Source organism: Myzus persicae, unplaced genomic scaffold (assembly GCF_001856785.1).
Source record: "Myzus persicae strain clone G006 unplaced genomic scaffold, MPER_G0061.0, whole genome shotgun sequence".
Classification (NCBI taxonomy): Eukaryota; Metazoa; Arthropoda; class Insecta; order Hemiptera; family Aphididae; genus Myzus; species Myzus persicae.
The window spans coordinates 112,577-133,233 of record NW_019103659.1 but is presented as its reverse complement, the minus strand read 5'-3'; the positions used below and the strand labels follow the sequence as shown (position 1 = coordinate 133,233).

The following is a 20,657-nucleotide window of genomic DNA, read 5'->3' as shown; positions in this document are numbered from 1 at the left end:
ACTTAGGTATACTTATTAAGTAATTGTTACTTGAAATTTAAAATAAATTACTTTATACTTATTACTTTACAAAAATTTTTTTTGTTTTAATAGTTTTTAATTGAAATCTAGCTTAAATAGGTATATCTATAGATAAAATAAACAGTAGGTATACCTACTATTCTATCTCATGCTTACCTAATTCTATAATAGGACATGGTTCTAATAGAGAAAAGAAAATAGATAGGCTTTATAAAATTATTGAACTATGTTTAAAATTTAGGATTTCCATACGTACCGGCTTGGCTGGGACTGTACCGGTTTTGAAAAATTATAAATGAATAACATATTCATAGTTTTCCTCTTTCCCCTCGACAATTTTTGTAGGTAATTAATTATCTCTGATTGATAATTTTGTCGGTTACTCTTTCACTTTGTAAGCTTGCAACGTTGAGTTATTTTTTGCTTTACAAAAGTATGTCATAGAGTGCTGACCGTTGTGATTTTTGAATGGTATTCTATAGTTACCTACAAAAAAATTGTGTGTTAAAACTGGTTGATCAGAGGAGTGGTACGATTTTTTTCATAAAAATTAAATTTAAAAAAAATTTTCCCGGTTTAAGTAATTAAAATAAAATTTAACAAACACCTACCTAATTTAGATACGGAACATAAATTATAATTAAGTAATGATAATATTATAAACAACAATTCACCATATTATCTATTGAATTATTATAAGTATAAACTAGGTATACAAAGTATAGGTTTATAAATACATAATGTAGGTAATGTAACATAATATTATATTTACATGGCCAAGACCTAACTATCCATTATCTATTATCATACTACACTATGTATAGAAAACATTTTTAGATGAGTGAATTGTATCTTTACCAACAGGCCTACAGAAGTATAGAATGTTATCCTACTGTTATTTTGAACGAATTATTTTATTTGAAAACCAATTAAACTGTATTTGAAATTTATATAATATGTTGCGATAGGTAGTACATTAATAATTGTTATTTGTTACTTTATTAGTAAGCAGGTACAGCTCCTAAAAAATCTTTTATTGTATTGAAATTTTACTTTTTCTATTATTGAACTATTATTTTATAGTAGTAGGCAGCTATGCCTATTAATTAAATAACAGATTATCTCTTTTTATTGATTTACCTATTGTCCTACTATGTGCAATGTTCAAACTATGTATAAATAAGTAATAATTAATTTTTTAAATACCTATAGATATTTATTTATTTTCTAGGGTTCGTTACATCATCCACCACAAACTCAATTTATGGAACCCAGACTCTCACAACTTGAAACATTAGAAGCTAAGGTAACTTTTAAAAAAAATAATCATGGTGAATAAATTAAAATACCTATGTTTGTGATTAGTATCTATCTATCTGAAAACAATAAGTACCTATAAACCTATGTCTTATAATTATATTTTATTATAATATTATATTTACACTTTACACCTATATATCTCAAATCCCAAAGGTACAAAAGCTTTTTGTCTACATTCTTAATTATTATTAAAGCAACACAAACATACCTTAATATCTAAATATAATAAGGATAAGTACCATGTACAAATTGTACATAATTCAGAGACAGACTGCCCCAACGGGGACACCGCCACACGAAGAAATTTCCAACGGTGAGCAACTGAGCCAATATGGTAATCTGTAGCCACTAGCTGATTAAAAGAAAATGTTAGAGAATTAGAAGTAAAATGGCTTGTATAAAAAAAATGCCTAGGCTAGTCTAATCTATACTATATTAATATACAGTGTAACTTCTCCTAAAAAAACACCTCTAAATACTAAACAACACCAAAATACCAAATAGTAGAAGTTTTCTTGGAAAGAAACTACAAACTGAACTCTCTGACAAGCGAATCCCTTCGAATAACAAACAAAATGTCCCCAAAATAGCGTGTCCGGTATATAGAGGATTCACTGTAGTTTTATTCTTACAGCCAAGGCTGTTGCAAGGGATTCAGGAGTCCGGATTCTCCCCCCCCACTAAAAAAAAAAAGATTGTTTAAAAGTAGAAAAATGTATTAGCTGTGAATATTATTTATTTACTATTGTATTAACTGTTGAGAATATAATTTTATATTTTCTTTAAAGCAGTAGTTACAAGAATAAAGAGATTTTTTATTTTGAACGTAAAAAATGATGAGTGTCTAATCTATCTATATTAAAAAAAAAAGGTCAGACCCTTGAAAAAATTGTTTTCTATTATTGTCTCGCATAAAATATTACCGTGTTTCGTTAGTTTTTCCCAAATAAGTATTAGAAACATAAGATTTAATTTCCCATTTATACTCCTGCTCTCGCCCCTGTATCTACTAACTCATCGAAAATGCAAAATTGAAACCACTCCTAAGCCTAAGTAACTATATTTCTATATACATACGTTAAACTAATATATATGTAGATCTGTGAACTCTTGGTCTAAATCATGGCGATTTTTTGTTTCCAATTCGCCCCTACGTGTACAATAGGTACATATTATGTAACCTATGAATAAAAATGTCTGTGTTTATTCAGATCTATTATATATAGCCATATAGGACTTGTACTGACAAGGTATATAACTTTATTTTAGTACTGTATCAAATAGCAAATACAAACAATTCTATTTTTTAAATTTAAAATGAAAAAATATTTACGAAATATGTAATAATACCTACATTTATTGTATAAATATATTAATACATTTTTCTTTAAAAAATGTAAACTATAATTAATTATTGAATTATTGAATTAAATTATAAATTAAGATTAAATAGTTCTATAACTTAACTTTACGACGACGAAATCATACGTACTGTTCTAAATACATAATATTATCGATAAAATAATAAAAATATAATATTATTGGGTTAGTTACCTTAATTTATTTTAATTTATTTTGGTACCTATATATTTAATTTATATGTAAATAAACTATTTGTAGTAAGCTGTTGATGAGAATTGAATATAAAAACATATTTTTGTGTCAAACTGAATACTAATGCACCTATTGAACAAAAAATATTTACAAATTACCCTGCAGAGAATAAATAAGTAAAAATTACATTTGGATATATTTATCACAACCGTGGTTCGAAAAAAGGATGTTAGGATCTAGGACAATATACAATAATTACTGAAATATAGAGGTTCCAAAAAAATACATAATTACGAACATGGTTATTGTTCACCACAACTGCGCATTAGTGCAATATTTTATCTCCCCTGAGTAGAAAATCAAGTTCTTAACGAAATTCTAATCGATTATACATATAATAATTTTTATTTTTGTAAGTATATAACACGTCAAATTGTATACGAATAATACTAGAATTTTGATGTGTACAGTCTAATGATTTTGAAAACAACTATACCTAGAATAAGATTAACCACGTTTTAAAAATAAATTTCCAGATGGCTAGCATTGAAGTTTCGTTGTCTTCAACGCTAAAAAAAACGAAAAAGAGTTCAACTCCTGTCATACCGAGCAGCCCCCAACCGACTATGATTACACAAAAAACCATAACACCTGTCAAAAGCAATGGATATATGACGGACAACCACGACAAGGAAAATATTTCGAGAAACAAGTAATTTTTTTCTGTATATAATATTATCATTTTGTGATTGGTCGAGTAACCCTTTGCCTAGGTATTTAAAAAATAATAATTTTCAGCGTAAAACTTCAAACTCATCTAGTCAACGAAACCAATGAGCAGAACAAACATAATCAAAAAGTACAAAGCGATACGGTCAACGAGAGTGAAAAACATTCGCTGACCCAAAAAATAGAAAGCCTACAAAATGACATGGACCAAAAACGATTGACTATTAAAAACAAAAAAATGTCGCTGGAACAATTAGATGTTACCGAGTAAGCGAGACAACGAGTTGTTTAATGAAAATCTAAAAAAAACGTAGAAAGAAAAATTAATATAACCGATACTTTTTACATGATCATCGCGTTTAATAGTTGTTTTTATTTTTTTTATTCGTTCCAGTAACATTGACACAAGGATACAACAGGCAGAGTTGGAATATCAATTGGGCAGGGAGGAACTTAACCTTCTTAGTCTAATGGAAGAGACCAACAAACACAAGTGTCGTCTCGAAGAGATTGAACAACAAAATGAACAAAATGAAAACAATACTCTATATAAGTAAGTACCGATAAAAATCAATACTGACGCACAACCTAACTGGTATTTTTTTTAGTTATTTAGTTTCTAATCCGGGGGCAGTGATCAGCTTACAAGCTGTAGAGCTAGAATACGATCCGAAAAGCCCTAAGTTTGGCGTGGGTTCGAGAAAAGATAAGCCAGGCCTGTTTATTGACTGGACAGTTGATGATTTGGGATTTTCTAAAGGAGATAGGTAAGTCAACAAGTTTATGAAAAACACACATATTTAAAATTATTTGTAGTGTCTGAATGTAATAGTAGGTTGACAATTATTATTATTAAAGAATTATCCTTTGGCACCTTCCTATATCTATAATATATATGAATACCGGATTACATAAACAATATCACTAAACATTTAATGAACCAATAGTGACTAGTAAGCAATTAATAATCACTGAAAATCATTTAATTTGCTTACAAGAATCTAATGGCACTTGATTAAGCATATAATGAATGTACCCAGGTATGTACAACATACTATTGAATAAGAAAATATATCGTTCTCGTAAAGCATAGAACCCAAACATACAAATACACATTTATTTAGTATACATATTTATAATTTAATCTTTATAATACGAGCGTATGGGGCCTTCATTTTTAATCTTCTAACTATAGGCGATTTTCCGCTCCCTATATTAATAGACATGCGCATAAAATATTCGTGATGATTGATGCATTTTATAAGCTTAAATTTTGTTTGTTTTTATTACCTGCCACAGGTTACTGGAAGTGAACGGTAAGGTAGTGTTGTCGATGAAGAACAACCACGATCTGAATCGGCTGCTGGAGGTATCGCCCTCATCCGTGCGAGTGGTGGTCATGCACGACGGACCGTCGGCCCACCACCGGCTGGAGCTCGCGACACTCAGGCGGGAGCTGGACGCTTGCCGGACCCGAGCAGAGGAAATGGACAGGTCAAAACACGCGTACAAGACGGAAAACGTGAGGCTATCGCACAGGGTGTCATACTTGGAGGATCAAGTGTCGGAGCTGATCAAGTGTCGGTCGTCGTCGGCGGCCTCGAACGGTGGCAGCGGTGTGGTGTTCCAGAGGGGCGCCAACTCGGCGGTGATGGTCCGGAGCAAGAGCCCCAAGCACGGCGTGTCGGCCATACAGCAGTACAAGCGCAAACAGGTGGTGTACGACGATCGGCCAGTGGCAGTGCGGGCCCCTGAAGGGGGCCCCGTGGTCAAGACGCGCATCCGGACCGTACCCCGGCTGTACGGCAGTTCGGCATCAGTCGAGTCATTGGTGTCATCGGCCGACGCTGTGGTGGCCGCCTGCAAATCGTTCGACGACCTGCACGGCGTGGCCGCGGCGCACGGCAAACGAAACAAGTATCCGGCAGCTGGTGGCCGGAACAGCAGCAGGACTCGACACATACGTGAGGCCCAGCAGACGTTGTTCCGGTTCCTCGACTCCGAATCGTCCGGCGGAGGTAGCGCTGCCCCGTACTTGCTTCAGCAGTGCGGAAGTGGCAGCCTGAGGTCGCTCGATTTGCAGCATGACGCAGCGGCCGCCGACTCGCACCGGTTAAAGAGCACCGAGTATTACTCACACCTGACGGCGGCCGGGACAACCTCTTCGTCGGCCGCGGGCTCGCCACGACCCAGCCGATCTCTCAATTATGATTCGGAACAGTCAGGCCGACGGGCCCCGATGCCGCCCAAAAAACCGTTGCGGCTGTCGCTGCAGCAGCGACACTGTAGCAGCGGTGCCACGGCCGCCAAAAACGACGTCGAAGACACCGCGACGACGGTCAACGACGACGGCGACGACAGCGACAATGTCGTCGTCAGACTTCGTCACGGACACAACCACCACAATCACCACCGCCGCCGCCGCGACGACAACGACGTCGACCTGTCAGCCATAAACAACACCATGTCGTGAAACCTTCCTCCACCTACTACCTACCTATAAAATATTTTGTGTATACGATTTAAAGTTCTTTTTTGTTTGTTTAATATTAAAGTTAATTTATTTTCCTAATATAATATGAACGTCGATTGAATGTGTATGGTTTCTTCATGTTTGCATTACACATACTGATATACTATAATATACCGATGTCAATATCGGTAGCTCCGAAGTGTAGCGGCTGCAGTTCATAATTTGGCTGAGTAGGTGCTGCAGATAGCTATAATTTATTTGTAAGCTATTAATGGCTTATTTTCAATATCAGAATTTATTAGACAACCACATAACTATAGGACATTTTTTTTTTAGGGGGGATGCCCTAGTATAGAAAATGATAAAATAAACATTTAGTATAAATTTAAAGTATCTACAACTACAACTATTCGTTTTTGAATTACAACACAATGAGAAAATCTTGTATTTAATATTTAAGTCTTTTTAATAAAAAGAAACATTTTTATAAGCTTCCAAGTTCTAACACAAAACAATTTGGAAATCTTTGTGATTTTGACGAATCTTGTTAGGTGAACGCATTTAATGGGCAAAAAAAATAGTAAAAATAATTTACCTGATTACCCGGGTCGCCTACGGTCGCCCAGGGTCATTAGTTATTACTATCCACCGAAAAGCGCCGGATGGGGAACATAATTAGTAGATAATATTATCAATTGCATTAAATTTTTCGCAGAAACAAAATGTGTTGCCGGCGAAATGTATAGGCAAAATAGGTACATCACTGAAGTTTTCATTTTTGTCCATAACTACATTTAAGCTCATTGCAATAATTAGTAAACTCCGTTCGCCACAGAAAGTGATTGGGAGCCATCTAAAACTGGTCGTAGCGAGCCACAAGCACCCAAATCCACACTTAGATCAATTCAAATGAGCCAAATAATCACCTTCTTACGGTTAACGGAATAATGATATATGACAAGAACATAATACATCCAATATTTTACATATTGTCAATTACGAGTAATTTTGAATTCAAGAGTCAATGGCTGTAATTAGTTTATTAAAGAAAGATTATGCTTCAGATATGCTCCGAGTAATAAGAACATAAAAATGTATACAAAAAAGGCAGAGTTAAAATGATGGAAAAAATGGGAGGGGAACGTGGTCACCAGGTTAGGTCCAACGTATTTTAAAAAGCAAAAAAATAAAAAAATTATGCAGTAGAAACGCATACTAAAGACTGCAGTCTACATATAGTAAATATTATTCGTTGGATTTGGAAAAAACGATAGTTATAAATTAGAATATGTATGATCTTATATGAATTTTAACGAGTTTTCTATAATTTAAACTAAAATGTATGTATATTTAATGTATTAGGTTTGTATTAATTATTATTATTCTACGACCAAGACGCCGCGAAACGATAGAGTGTATTTAAGCATTGCGTGCTGAAAAATAAAATGAGCCTATGGCATTGGGTAACGTGCTTCGTGGCATTAAATATTTATTTCAAGCCTACAAATTAAATTTAAGTTCCAAAGTGTATGAAAACAATCTTACTTTAAAAGCTTAACATCGACTGTTCCGGCAAAGTCTGTGAAATGTGTGTTAGGATTGTAGTGTGTTTTTTGTTCATGTCTGCTTTGCTCATTGAAATGTTATAGAATCGTTAATCGACTCCGTCCTCTGCAATGATATTATTCAAAATATTTAAATATATAGAATTCGTAACATGGAACTCTGCTTATAGGCTATTTAGCTACATATTAGTGTCAAGAGTTTATTATTTTTTCCGGCATCAGAGCTCCTCCGGTTAATTCTATAGACATAACATCCTATTTCATATAGCACCAAGGAAGTGTGATTTTGTTATTCATAGCCCCCTTAATAGAAATTTACACAACAGTAACGATTTAATCAGATAGATACCGTCTTTATAGTTTCTTCAAGAAATTATGTAAATATTAATTTGTTGATATCTAAAACATTCAAAATCAAGTTTCTTTAAATAGATCTTTAAAATGTTAAATATAATTTAAGGTCTATTTCAATTCCTACTTAACAGTTACACCTTTAAAAAGTTCCAGTGACAATTCAGAGAAGTGTGTATAACCATATTCAATTATTTGATTAATACGTATTTTTTTGTAAAATATTTCGATAAATTACATTTTTTAATTTTATTATTAGTCATCAAACTAATTTTACCTCCGTAAAGTAATGGTTGTAGAGTTATTGTTGTAATCGTATATAATTCGTATACGATAACATACATTCTAAAGAATTGAACACGTGTTATGATTATAATAACGCATCCATCATCGCTGCAATAATGAAAAAATAAAAACATCTCTTTAATAATACAATTGTATTAAAATAGCACAAATATCAGATGATGGTGTTTTTCGAGATGAGGATCGTAAAAAATAAAGGTTTATTACAACATTTAATTTTATTATTAATTTTGTAATAAGTATTAAAAAAGTATTACCATAATTTTTGATTTAATTAAATTGAGGGTTGATCTTTAGCTTTTTGATCTGTGGCAGTAGAGGCAATGTCATCAACATGTTATGGACAATATCATAAGGGTAGTGTATTACTTTATTGTGAGTGCATAATTCTGTCAATCACATATCCGCATAAAAAAGTTGTTGAAATAGTTATAGATACATGTATTACAATTTGTGATTTACAATATATACAAAATAAAGCACCTACCGTTATCAGTAGGTACTCAAAAATATTAACGTATGCAAGCCGGGATTTAGGTACTTCATGGAGGAATAGAAAATAAAAAAGTGTGAACAATTTTTTTAAAATTTAAATGTTCTTTTTAAAAACAAAAATTACGTTTGGAAATTTGTCCTCTCAATTTGCTAGTGCTACAAGTATTTTTCAATCAATGATGAAACCATTATGGCCAATGGTGCTGATTAGCAATAAGGTGCTGGCCATTCCCATAAAAAAGTTAAATAGAGAAGGATATTTCTTATACCTGTACCTATGTGGCTCAAAAAGAGTTAAAATATTTTTAAAACATTATAGAGAAAGAAAATGGTTATTTTTTGTGAGTTATAACAAAATCACAAAATAGATTTTGTCAAAAAATGCAGGTTGTGCATAAAATTCTCGTTTTCCTTAATTTTTTTTTTCGTTATCATCAACTCTTTAGAAAACTACTGGGGATTTTTGATTTTTACCTCTCAAAAGCGCAGGCGCGTAATTAAGAGGTGTGGTAGGAGCAATTGCCATGTCCCAAAGACCGTATTGTATAGTAACTTGTAACCAATAATTTATAAAAAAAATAAAAAATTGAATTATGATTATAAATTTAAGTAAATAACCCCCCCCCTAAAAAAAAATTAGCTCCTATTTAGCTACATGCAAAAGTGTCGACTAGATTCATTTTCACGATAGAAAAGATATTATAGGCACTGAAGTAGAAAATCGAAGTATTTTTTCGTCTAATCATCGTGTTCAGACACAAAAATATTTTTTAAATAAATACACGTCATTGTAAAATATCAATGAATTCATCGCTGCGGTCAGAATCTAAAAGTAAAGTATACATAATTAAATAATTTGTTTTTGAAAAGGTTTTTTTGAACTTTTTGAAGTACATTGTATAACGCGCGCGCAAAAAATCCAAGAAAACATTCCGTCGATACTGCCAGTGTTGGCAGCACTGCCACGAGTTATCTACCGCGCACGCAGCAGCTGATCTTCCGGCTGTGGCAACCGTTCGCGGAAGAGGTCTGTCGCTCTGTCGGTACGAAAACTTCAAGTGGGGAGAAGAACCATAATATAATACAACAAAAAAAATCAGACATTAACGCACACACACGACCATCCAAGACAAACAACGCGGAAACCGTCGAATATAACCGTCAGCGTGCACGTCTTAAAGTCGTAAATCCCTTATCCAACGAGAATTAAACATGTCTGCCGTCCCAAATTTGGAAGATGAGTACGACGAGTACAACTATGATCAAGACAAATTGGTCAACAGCGGACACAGCGGTAATATTATTACGAACGAAATTATATCATCGATATCTCGGGGATCTTAACACGTTTTTACTAGGTAGTACGTTCTTAACGTGGTTTTTTTTTTCACTTCACAGGTAAGAACAGAAGCAAGAAAGAGGCCAGCGAACACACCAATCATTTCGATCCGAGCGGTCACTCTAGGAAAATCTCTGCTAAATTGCATAACACTGAAGCCAACAAGAAGGATGAGAATTTGAAGCCCCATCCAACGACTAGAAAGTGATGTACAAGAGCGCTTCCTCACCAAATATCAATGTCTTGCTACGGTTTTACTTATATTTTTTTTTTCTTTTTTTTTCCAACAAACTAATTGATTGCTCATCAGAAGCCATCGTTAATAATTGATATTAATTTTAAAAACTAATGTTCAGAAACGTATAGTCTACAATCTTTAATTGTAGATTATCTTTTCTCTCTTAATATATATATTTCTTTTTTCTTTTTTTTTTTAAGATATAATATTATCTATGGATGTTATATTTTTGAAAGGTGTATAAGTAATTGTTTATGACATCATTGCATTTCAATACATATAAGTTGATTGACAATTTTAGTTTTATTATTATTTACCTAACTGTGTGTGCGCTAGAATCTCGCTTATGAATTATGTGTTAAATTTATAATTTGAAGTTATCACTACAAATACAATCAACATTTTACTGTAAACAAAACAATAAACCTCAAGGTCAATTAGGTGACTAGGAATAACAACTTTCATTTTCAAACCGACAATATTATTAAATTATACAGCTGGTGCTTTGTTAACACTATGGTATACATTAAATAACCTTCCATTGAATGACACTTCAGATTTTGAATAATGATGTATACCTTTATTTTATATTGTCAAAAGAAGTGTGCTGAGGTTATAAAACGTGATATGGTAATGTTTGAACTGAAGTACATAATATGATAGTCACAATCAAAGAAGCGTGGATGGTTAGTACTGGTAAACAATTTCAGTTATCTGTGTGGATAGGAAGTTAGGAAGAAATTTATATGTTATAATGAAATTATAATATAAGGTACAAGCATCAAGTTATAGTATATAAAGTCATAAAAACAGTTGAATAACATTTATTTATATATTAATAAATAAAATAAAATACAGCCAAACCACTCAGACACAGTATTTTATAAAAATAAGCAAAAACTAAATAATTAAATATTTGATTTCATGACACATTCTTACATTATAATGTTCTTCTTTGATCTATAATTGGTAAATAATGTTCATAATAAATTAATTGTAAGTGTTAAAAGTTTAAAACGTTATTTACTAGATGCTAACATTAGTTCCATACATTATTAAATTGTATTAGTTATGAATTATGATTGAAATTTGTTTATTTTTTAAGAATAAAGCCAACCGGCTTTAATAAAAGAGTGAAAATAATACAAAATATTATCATAATAAGATAATAACCAATAATATGCAATACAGGTATAACAGTAAACAAATAATAACAATTAAAGAGCTAAGATCAATGTGGTTGTGGCTGAAGGAAGTGGAATGAGTGAGAATATAAAAAAAAGAGTATGATTACAAACATTGTGGGAGGGAACTAACCTAATAATAATACTTAAATATAATACCCTATATTTTTATTTTATTTATATTAATAATACCTACTATTTGATTTCTGATAAAGAACCACCAAACATAGATTCACATAATTTCTCAGATCCTTAACATTTGTTTGTCTTTTTCACATGGCAAAAGAACCATCTTCTTGCAAATTTTCTTTTCAACAAGTAACATTTGATGTTAATCTTACACTAAATTTTAAAGCGATATTTTTCAGAAATTGCTTTAACCCATATGCCTGACTAGCTGAGTATATGAAAGTTCCAAAAAATTGCCATGATTATAGTTTACAAAAATGATACATGATTAAAAGATTAGTCATAAAAGTAATATAAATTATATTCATTAGTGTTATTAACAAACACTAAATGTAAAAATTAAATATGAGGAGAGATAAAATAACATTAAGTTATGCAAATTCATAATACTTGATCCCTAAATAGGGTGATCATAAGATACTCAAATAATAAATTTCTTATATTAAATCAGTCACCTTGTATACTATATAAAATAAATATCCAATATCAATATACGCTATAAAACATTTCCCACATTGTATGGAAACCAGAACTTTGCTAAAATAATGAGGCACTTAACATAAAAAAAAAACAGTGGTTTTGTTATCACAGTGAAACAAAGTTGAAGAAAAAAAAGATCAAAAAGTGTCTCCATAAAAAAAATACCATGAAAGAACCTAAACCACCAACAGAACCTATATCATAGTATCTTCGAATATTCTACAAAGCATTAATTATACAATAAGTAAAATTAAATGTGTGAATTTAGTTTACCATATTTTTTATTATATTTAACAACCTGTACTTCAAGTATTTCATTAGCTTCTTCATAATATGGGCTTAAATATGATGCTGTTTTCATTTTCCATTTGGATAAATTTGGACGATTGACATATGGATTGAAACCAGCCATCCCTAAAGAAATTTTGAAAAGCATATTCAATCAAATAGTCATAATAATCTTCAATCAAATTTTACTTGTTTGTTCGATTTCACAAATAGCAATAATATCAGAAATGGAAATTTCATTTCCACTCAAAAACATTTTATTTTTTAGCCAAACGTTTTCTATGAGGTCTAAAGTTGTGATCATTTTTTTTTCTAATTGGGCAACTCTCTGTTCATTTACAGGTTTTCCATACATAGCTGGCCACAAAACCTGAAATATATATATTTTTACTATCAATTAAATACAAGATGTTTAGGTTAAGCCATACTTTATGTAAATAATAGAGAGCACAATCTGCTCTAGTATTTGTATGCTGCCATTCAAGGTATTCATCTACTTGTGCTTGTTTCACTGAGTCTTTAGGGTACCAGTGATCTGCCACATTATAAGTACGACAAACGTAACGCAGAATTGCTATGCTATAAAATAAAATAATAACCATATTCTTGGTTAAATTCAATACCATTCACTAGATTTATAAAATTATATTTTGACACAAAATTAAATATTAATACAACATGTTAGTTATATTTTAATCAACCAATTATTGTTGATTTTTTTACTTTCAAAATATTTTTTTAGAGAAATTATAATCATTTAAGAAATAACTAAGTAAGATAAGTGATGAACGAAAAAATTTATGTAATTAGCCTGCTTGACATAGCTAGTTTTGAAAAGAGACATTGATGACAAGTTTTTGATCGATTGTAAAATGTCGTAAGGTTATGATGTTACTTAATACTTATAATAAAAATTGAAATACAATAATAATCATAGCAGAAAGTTTTTTGGTAGTATCCAAAAACAATTACTTTTTTATTTTTTTCTCTACCAGAATCCGAGTGTAATGAATATTTTTATGGATACGTAAGCCACAAAAAAAAAATTAAGCTCATAATTATTAGTGGTCTCTATATAATATTAATGTATAAGACCCATACTTAAACTTAATAAGAAACTTTATTTTATCTGTCTTATGAACATAAGCTACAACACTCACACACATAGAGATTGAATAAGTTGGGTATTGCATAAGTGTTTAATAGTTATATTATAGTCTCCTACACATAATTAACTTTAACTGGTGTAACAAAACTACGATAACCAATATATGTGTAGATTTTAATGATATGATACAACAGTAGTATTGTACATCACATCATTCATGTTTAAAACAATACATTTTTTACCTTTCAATAAGAACAAATCCCTTATCGTTGATGACTGGTACCTTTTTAAATGGATTTATGGCCTCAAACTCTGCTGTGAACTGTTCTCCTACAACATACATAATATATTATACGAAATGTTGAAGTAATTAAGAAACGATTATTTAATCATATGATATTCACTCACCTTTCAGTAAATCCACAACCTTTCCTTCGAATGGAATTTCGGCTTTTTTAAAAAACATGTACAATGCTCTGCACGGTTGTGACAATAAATTGTAATAATATGTTAATTTTGCCATGTTATTTGAGTTAAGACTCGAAGAGTCGAAGGCTTTAGAAAGCTAAGAAATAAGAATCTCCGACTGTATTGTAAAAGGATCAAATTTCTAACGAAATGAAAATTATGAAAAGTGGTGGGAAAACGCAATGATAACAGTGTAAGAGTGTAAGACATCGTTGAGACATCGATGGTTTTGGTTCTTATCATAACCTTCAAAAAGATAAAAACTTCCATATGATTATCAGATTTTCATTCCTTCTTAGAAATAGGTGTTTTGAACTAAATCATTCCGCATTCGAAAATTTTCTGCTGCGCAAACGAGTATTCCATTGTTCGTTTTAAAATACATTTTAAATAAGGACGACAAAATGTCGGTTAGGGTGTTCTCCCGCAAGTTTTCTGCTGGCAGGCAATTGCGCGCCGTTATGGAAGAGCAGTTCACTCCCGAAAAACTCAAGTCCTGCACTTCACCTGGTAAGTGGATTTTTAGCTTTACTGTTTGCATACTTTCTAGTTTCTGTATATTGTATTAATTCGCTATGTTTTTTAATTGAATTTTAGAAGTCCTCCAAGGTTTGTCTTTATGGAAGAAAGTGACCTTTTTCATTGGACTACCAGGATGTTTGTTGGCAAGTATTTACTGCATCAACGGACATTTGGAACATGAAAAACACACATCTCGACCAGAGTTTGTGCCATATGAACATTTGCGCATCAGAACTCGGGTATGTATCTGCTTGAATATTAATTATTTGAATACAGTACAACTGCCAATTTTCTGGTGAATGAATTAACGATATTATTTCAATCTTAGTGAACATATTGTTGAGTATTAAGTGTAGTTTGGGGTCGGTTGAACTTTGATCCAGGCTATCGCACACTGATTGACTTTTAAGAAAATGTATACAATTGTTTCCAAATATTTCATGTCAATATCACAGTTTACTAGAATGCAATTTTCGGTTATCACTCATTTCAATAAATAAATGACATTCAAGAATTTCTAGGCATTAAAATATTATTAAATCAAATCATACTAAAACTATTGGTTATAGAATGAAAACAAGGTTAAGTGAATTATTTAATAAATATTTATTTTTATATAGCCAAAGACTTAGGCTCAGCACTTAATAGCCCATTACACGGCTATTAGTTCAAAAAGTATTTTTAAAGTTTATTAACTTCCATGCTTATATGAATAATCTATCAAAAGACTGGAGGACAAATAGTCCAATTTTAAAAAATTCCAAAACAACATTTTCAATATAAAAGTATAAGTCAAGTTCAAAAATCGTATTTTTAAAAAAAATATTATATTTAATTTTTAATTGTTATTTTAAATTTTGTGAATTTTGTGTTTTCAGACTTTTTTTCCGATAGCTAAAAAAATAATCCTTATTTTCTATTAAATTACATAATTGATATTTCTTGTATTTGTACCATGTTTCTTTTCCAAAAATGAATTTTAACATTAATTTTTTTTTCAGCGATTCCCATGGGGAAATGGAGACCAGACTTTGTTCCATAACCCAAAATTGAATGCCACCACTCATGGTTATGAAGAAGATGAATAAATATGAAATGTTAAATGTATTTGTATTATTTATCTGTAGTTATATGATACCAATTTAATAAAGTAAATGCTGGTTCTGTAAAAAAAATAAGTCACTCCACCAACTTATTATGTATATCTAATGAATAAATGAGACCTTTTTGTAGACTTAAATGTTTGATATTTTTAATTTAAGGTCTCTTAACATTTGTTTATGCAAATGTCTAATATCAATCATTTGTCAACTGTCATTACAGTGACGGATTCTATTTTTTTAAACAATTGATTAAATGCTTTATTTTTCAAAATTCAGACAACTTACTAGTTACTAGTAAGTGGTTTGAAATTGTAATCTACTTAGTATTTTATTTTACTATAAAAACAAACATATAAACAACTTTCACTAAGTAGAAGTAGAAAAAGTAAAATTGAGATAATTTACATATAGTTTATTATTTGCTATACATAAATGCCTGTGTTAGAGTTGTACATTTAAATAATCAGATCTAAAAAATTGGCTAATTTTTTTTACTTAATTCACTAACATAACGTTTGTATTCATCGGCAGTTTGTTCGACAACTTGATGTGCTTCTTCATAAAAAGGAGAAAACGTTGATTGAACTCTAGCTATCCATTTGGTTAAATTTGGACGATTAACTAATGGGTCAAAACCTGCGATTCCTAAGTGAAAATGGATAGCATAAATATCACACTATTATAATTTATATTAACTAATTTACTTGGTTGTTCTACTTCACATGCACCGACAAGGTCAGACACAGAAATTTTGTCACCGCACAAAAATGGTTTATCTTTTAACCAAATATTTTCTAATAAATCTAGATTTTCAATCATTCTATTTTCTAGTATTGTAACCTTTTCAGTATTTGCTGCCTGGCCAGTTTTTAACGGCCACAATGCCTTAAGGGGAAAAAATTAATTTGAATAATGATAATTATGTAATAAAATCAACGACTATTACTTTGTGCCGAAAATACTCAGTGCAGTGAGCTCTAGTATTATTATGTTGCCACTCTAAATATTGATCAACGAGAGCCTGCTTTTGGATGTCTTTTGGATACCAATGGTCAGCTACGTTATATGTTCGACACAAGTAACGTAATATTGCAACACTAGAAAAAACAAATAATATTTAATTTGGTTACATAAATTAAAAAACAATATCATAATTCATGATATTATCTTGATAATTATGATATTGCAAATTTGTACTACTCTGTGTCCCTATGTAATATGCAGATGACAAGTTTTAAATCACAAATTTCATTCAATTATAAATTAGATGTTAACCTATTACTGGCAATAAAATAGAATAGGGTATTTTTTTTTTAGAAATAATAACCTTTCTATTAAAACTAATCCCTTGTCGTCAATAAAAGGTACTTTCTTGAATGGATTTAAAATTTCAAATTCTTTAGCGAGTTGATCTCCTATACAAAGAAAAAAAGAAAAATAAGATTTACTAAAATATTATTTTCAATTATGATGTAGGTACCTTGTCTCAAATTTACCGGTTTTGGTTCAAAGGGGATGTTGGTTTTCTTCATAAATATGTACAATGTTCTGCTCGGTTGTGACAAAAAGTCATAATAAAACTTTAATTTAACCATGGTGTTAAAAAATGAAGACCAGCCAATGAACTTGTTGAATCCACCGTCCTGAGTTTCATGAAAAACTAGAACAACTGACACAAAGTGACAAACCTAGATTATTACTATGAATGCAGAATGTTTAATGACTTATAATGATAATAATAAATAATAACAGTTTAATGTTTAATTAAGAGGAGCGTTATGAGATAAATCATTTTTAAAGAAAGTTTTTAAATCATGAATAAATTACCTATTATCACAGATCAAATAAAATGTAATAAAATAGATTTTTTGCTATTACTCAATGATTTGAATTTTGATACACCCAAAATCTATGAACATTCAAGTGATTTTAAATCTGAAGAATTTTCTAATGTCCATGAAAATTGAAAACACGATATATCATCTAGAATCCAGATCTAGACTATAATATATAATATATGTATGTGTGTATTATCTATTTATATATGGTTCAGACAAGGTGGATGGTGATAACCTGAGTAATAATCATGGACAATGGTGATAACTACAGACCAACATTATAATGTAATTGACTGCCGGACTGCCGGAGTTACAGGGGTAACGACACAGTGGGTGGTTGGACGGGGTCCCCCGCAAAAGTGTTATCCAGTGATGGCTTACCACTAAGACTGAAAATCTGAACATTCTGAACTTTAAATGCTTATAATAAAGTTATAAGTTATAACTAATAAACTATTTGTCCGAAATTGATTTTTATTGATTGAAATACTTTGAATAATATTCTGCTAAGGAATATGAAATTAAAAATGCGTGATGTCATTCAAAACAACGGCCGGGCGAAGGGAGACAATATATATGCTTATTACTTATGTTCCGGCTTTAACTATTGATTAAGTAAACTTAATTTAAAAAATGTAAGTTTAAAAATAAAGTTTAAGGTAGGTTAGGTTAGGTTTATACTTTCATTACTTAATCAATGCTTTAACTGACCATCGAGTTTAGAGACTCATAATTTGAAAACTAATGATTTATTCAAATTGATATTATTATTGTAAGTAGAAAGTATTAAAACGTCGATTTACCTAGACTAACAGAAAAAAATTGAAAATTCTTTATAGAATTTCACAAGGGCACGCGGCAATACAGTGGGTACAGCGTTCCGAGTATATGCGTTGAAACGTAAAATCGCAGTTTGGAAGACTATGTTTTTTTTTTAATTTCCTTCTTAATTTGTATACAAACATTTTTAAAAAAAACGATTTTACTCTGGTGGATTTACCCTAACCCAAACAAAATGTATGTGTACTTAGTATTTCAATTATAATTAAAAAATTCACTCAACTTTAGAAGGCGGTAGTCCTCAGGTCAGATAAGGTTCGGTACAGCCCTGTCATTTTTTTAACCAACAATTATAAGTCAAGTCTTGGACCTTTGTTCCCATACTTTTAAATAATCCAGAAAAAATTAACTAAATTCTCGTTATTATCAGAGTAACAGTTGTAATGTCGCAAGATAAAAAGCTTAATGAAATAACCAAATATTAGAAGGACGTGTTTAAGGGTATAACAATAATACGCCAGAGTGAAAAATATTATGCGTAATGCATTGGTATTAACTATTAAATACGTAAGCAAAGAGTAATAATGTTTGATTCACAATAACTCTTCAATCGGACATCGGACTATCGGAGTCGTCGCTCGTCAGACTGTCAGAGTGAGATTGACGAGATACTCGACGATAGTGCCAATAGGCAGGATATAGTGCGTCAGTGTGAAACGTACGATTTCGATGATACGGGTGTCGGTAACAAAAAATAACAAATTTACGTTTTGGGTAAAACCATAGGGTGTATATTATACTCTACGGGTAAGACAATTTAAAAATAACTCTGTAAAAATTCGATATCCATCGTGTACATTATCGTGCTAAGCACAAACCAAGGTGGATATATATACAGATATATATTTTATATATAGATATCCTAGCTGAATTACCGGACGTTGCCCGGAAAAACTCCTTTTGGCATGAATATTGGTGTACGCGCGATGCATGAGATTATTTTTATCGATAAACTTCTCGGAACAATTTTTATTGTTGACCTTCGGACAAAAAAGGATGGGTTGCAGGTAGCTGAAAACTCGCGGGTCGCCACGAGCCATGATGAGCCTATGCGGCTATGCATATATTACAAGCAAAGCGTACATTGTTAGAGAACCCGATGAAAATGCTATTCTACGATTGGGTCTAATCCCAATGAGATAACGACTTCGCTATCAATTATCTGTTATCAGATTCTGTTCTGAAATTTGAATATTGAAACATTTGAAACTTGAAACCGCGGACTAAGATATATCTATTGTTCTATGATCTTAGTCCGTGCTTGAAACGGTTGAAACCCATATTTTGAAATACTTGAGATTTGTTTTACCTGTACCCATACCTTTTTTGTTTGATCTCGTGACAATACAAACTTTTGTTTTTTTCAAATCGGACACCCCCTTTTCCCCTTTACTTTTAATTATTCAGCAGATGTTTTGTTTTGAAAATTCTGATGTATCTAAATCAAAATTCAAACGATTAGTTTTTGAGTTTTGTATCTTTGTGCTTTGTGCACTAAGGATAATATGTCTATGGTAATGGGTTAAGTAGATATGGGGGCTTAGATGATCTGTAAAACTGATCAAGTACAATAAATACCATATCTAATAATATAATATAAAGTTTATATTTTTGTAAAACCATATTTAAAGATTATTATCCTATGTATAAACATTTTAATAACTACTTGTCTACTTATAAGAATTTGTATTTAGATACATCAATACTTTCAAGAAAATTATCTGCTAAATAATTTACAGTAAAAATGAGAGGTTCATATTAACATGTAATTACACAAGAAACCCGTGCCGTGCAGCACAAAACGTATAGGTATAGCCGTATAGTATAGCGATGAATAATTATAATTGTTAATAACTCCACTAAAACGCAACATTTTTGAAAATCCTATCCTATTGCTCGGTGAGAATATGAGAAGAACCTCTATTCCTAATTTCAAGTTCGTATGTTGCGTAGTTTTTGAGTTACAGCGATCAGTGACTGTAAAAGTGGTATTTGGGTTTTATATGTATAGACATCCTGGCACAAACATAAAACTATATATTTCATTTCTTATGACAATTTTGTCATGTCATTTCTGATAATGGTAATACTATAGATTTATCGTTTATGTGACACTGTACAAAACGTTAAAAATCCCTGAATAATTTTTATAAGATACGGGTATACCCTTTATTTTTTTTCAAAAATGTTTATGTACTATACACGGAAGTCTTATACTCATATATGAATTTTTTTCTTTCCCAAATTAC

At 31.2% G+C, this 20,657-nt stretch overlaps 4 protein-coding genes across 5 annotated transcripts in view; 3 read left to right on the top strand and 1 right to left on the bottom strand.

The window, feature by feature from the left end:
• Nucleotides 1-6,205, top strand: part of LOC111035002 — a 32,628-nt gene extending 26,423 nt beyond the window's left edge. The window contains exons 4-9 of one of the 2 annotated variants that reach the window (XM_022316472.1): nucleotides 1,253-1,327; nucleotides 3,432-3,607; nucleotides 3,694-3,891; nucleotides 4,019-4,177; nucleotides 4,233-4,391; nucleotides 4,924-6,205. In XM_022316472.1, coding sequence (XP_022172164.1) covers nucleotides 1,253-1,327; nucleotides 3,432-3,607; nucleotides 3,694-3,891; nucleotides 4,019-4,177; nucleotides 4,233-4,391; nucleotides 4,924-6,097 — 1,941 coding nt within the window. In that variant the 3' untranslated portion in view covers nucleotides 6,098-6,205. The remainder of the gene's footprint in view (nucleotides 1-1,252; nucleotides 1,328-3,431; nucleotides 3,608-3,693; nucleotides 3,892-4,018; nucleotides 4,178-4,232; nucleotides 4,392-4,923) is intronic. The other variant, XM_022316474.1, reaches the window with a different exon arrangement.
• A 3,634-nt stretch (nucleotides 6,206-9,839) lies between these two features.
• LOC111034997 (nuclear protein 1) lies at nucleotides 9,840-10,457 on the top strand. The gene is made up of 2 exons (XM_022316469.1): nucleotides 9,840-10,105; nucleotides 10,210-10,457. Exons 1-2 carry the CDS (start codon nucleotides 10,024-10,026, stop codon nucleotides 10,356-10,358), a joined length of 231 nt encoding a protein of 76 aa, XP_022172161.1. The 5' UTR covers nucleotides 9,840-10,023; the 3' UTR covers nucleotides 10,359-10,457.
• A 1,337-nt stretch (nucleotides 10,458-11,794) lies between these two features.
• LOC111034987 lies at nucleotides 11,795-17,766 on the bottom strand. The gene is made up of 12 exons (XM_022316451.1): nucleotides 17,558-17,766; nucleotides 17,211-17,399; nucleotides 17,058-17,145; nucleotides 16,677-16,827; nucleotides 16,435-16,615; nucleotides 16,213-16,375; nucleotides 14,783-15,029; nucleotides 14,046-14,202; nucleotides 13,880-13,967; nucleotides 12,958-13,108; nucleotides 12,719-12,899; nucleotides 11,795-12,655 (listed from the first exon to the last, which is right to left on the bottom strand). Exons 2-12 carry the CDS (start codon nucleotides 17,323-17,325, stop codon nucleotides 12,492-12,494), a joined length of 1,686 nt encoding a protein of 561 aa, XP_022172143.1. The 5' UTR covers nucleotides 17,326-17,399; nucleotides 17,558-17,766; the 3' UTR covers nucleotides 11,795-12,491.
• On the top strand, nucleotides 14,355-15,867 carry LOC111034996 (cytochrome c oxidase subunit 6A2, mitochondrial-like). The gene is made up of 3 exons (XM_022316468.1): nucleotides 14,355-14,615; nucleotides 14,703-14,866; nucleotides 15,629-15,867. Exons 1-3 carry the CDS (start codon nucleotides 14,510-14,512, stop codon nucleotides 15,713-15,715), a joined length of 357 nt encoding a protein of 118 aa, XP_022172160.1. The 5' UTR covers nucleotides 14,355-14,509; the 3' UTR covers nucleotides 15,716-15,867.
• Nucleotides 17,767-20,657: the final 2,891 nt, after the last annotated feature.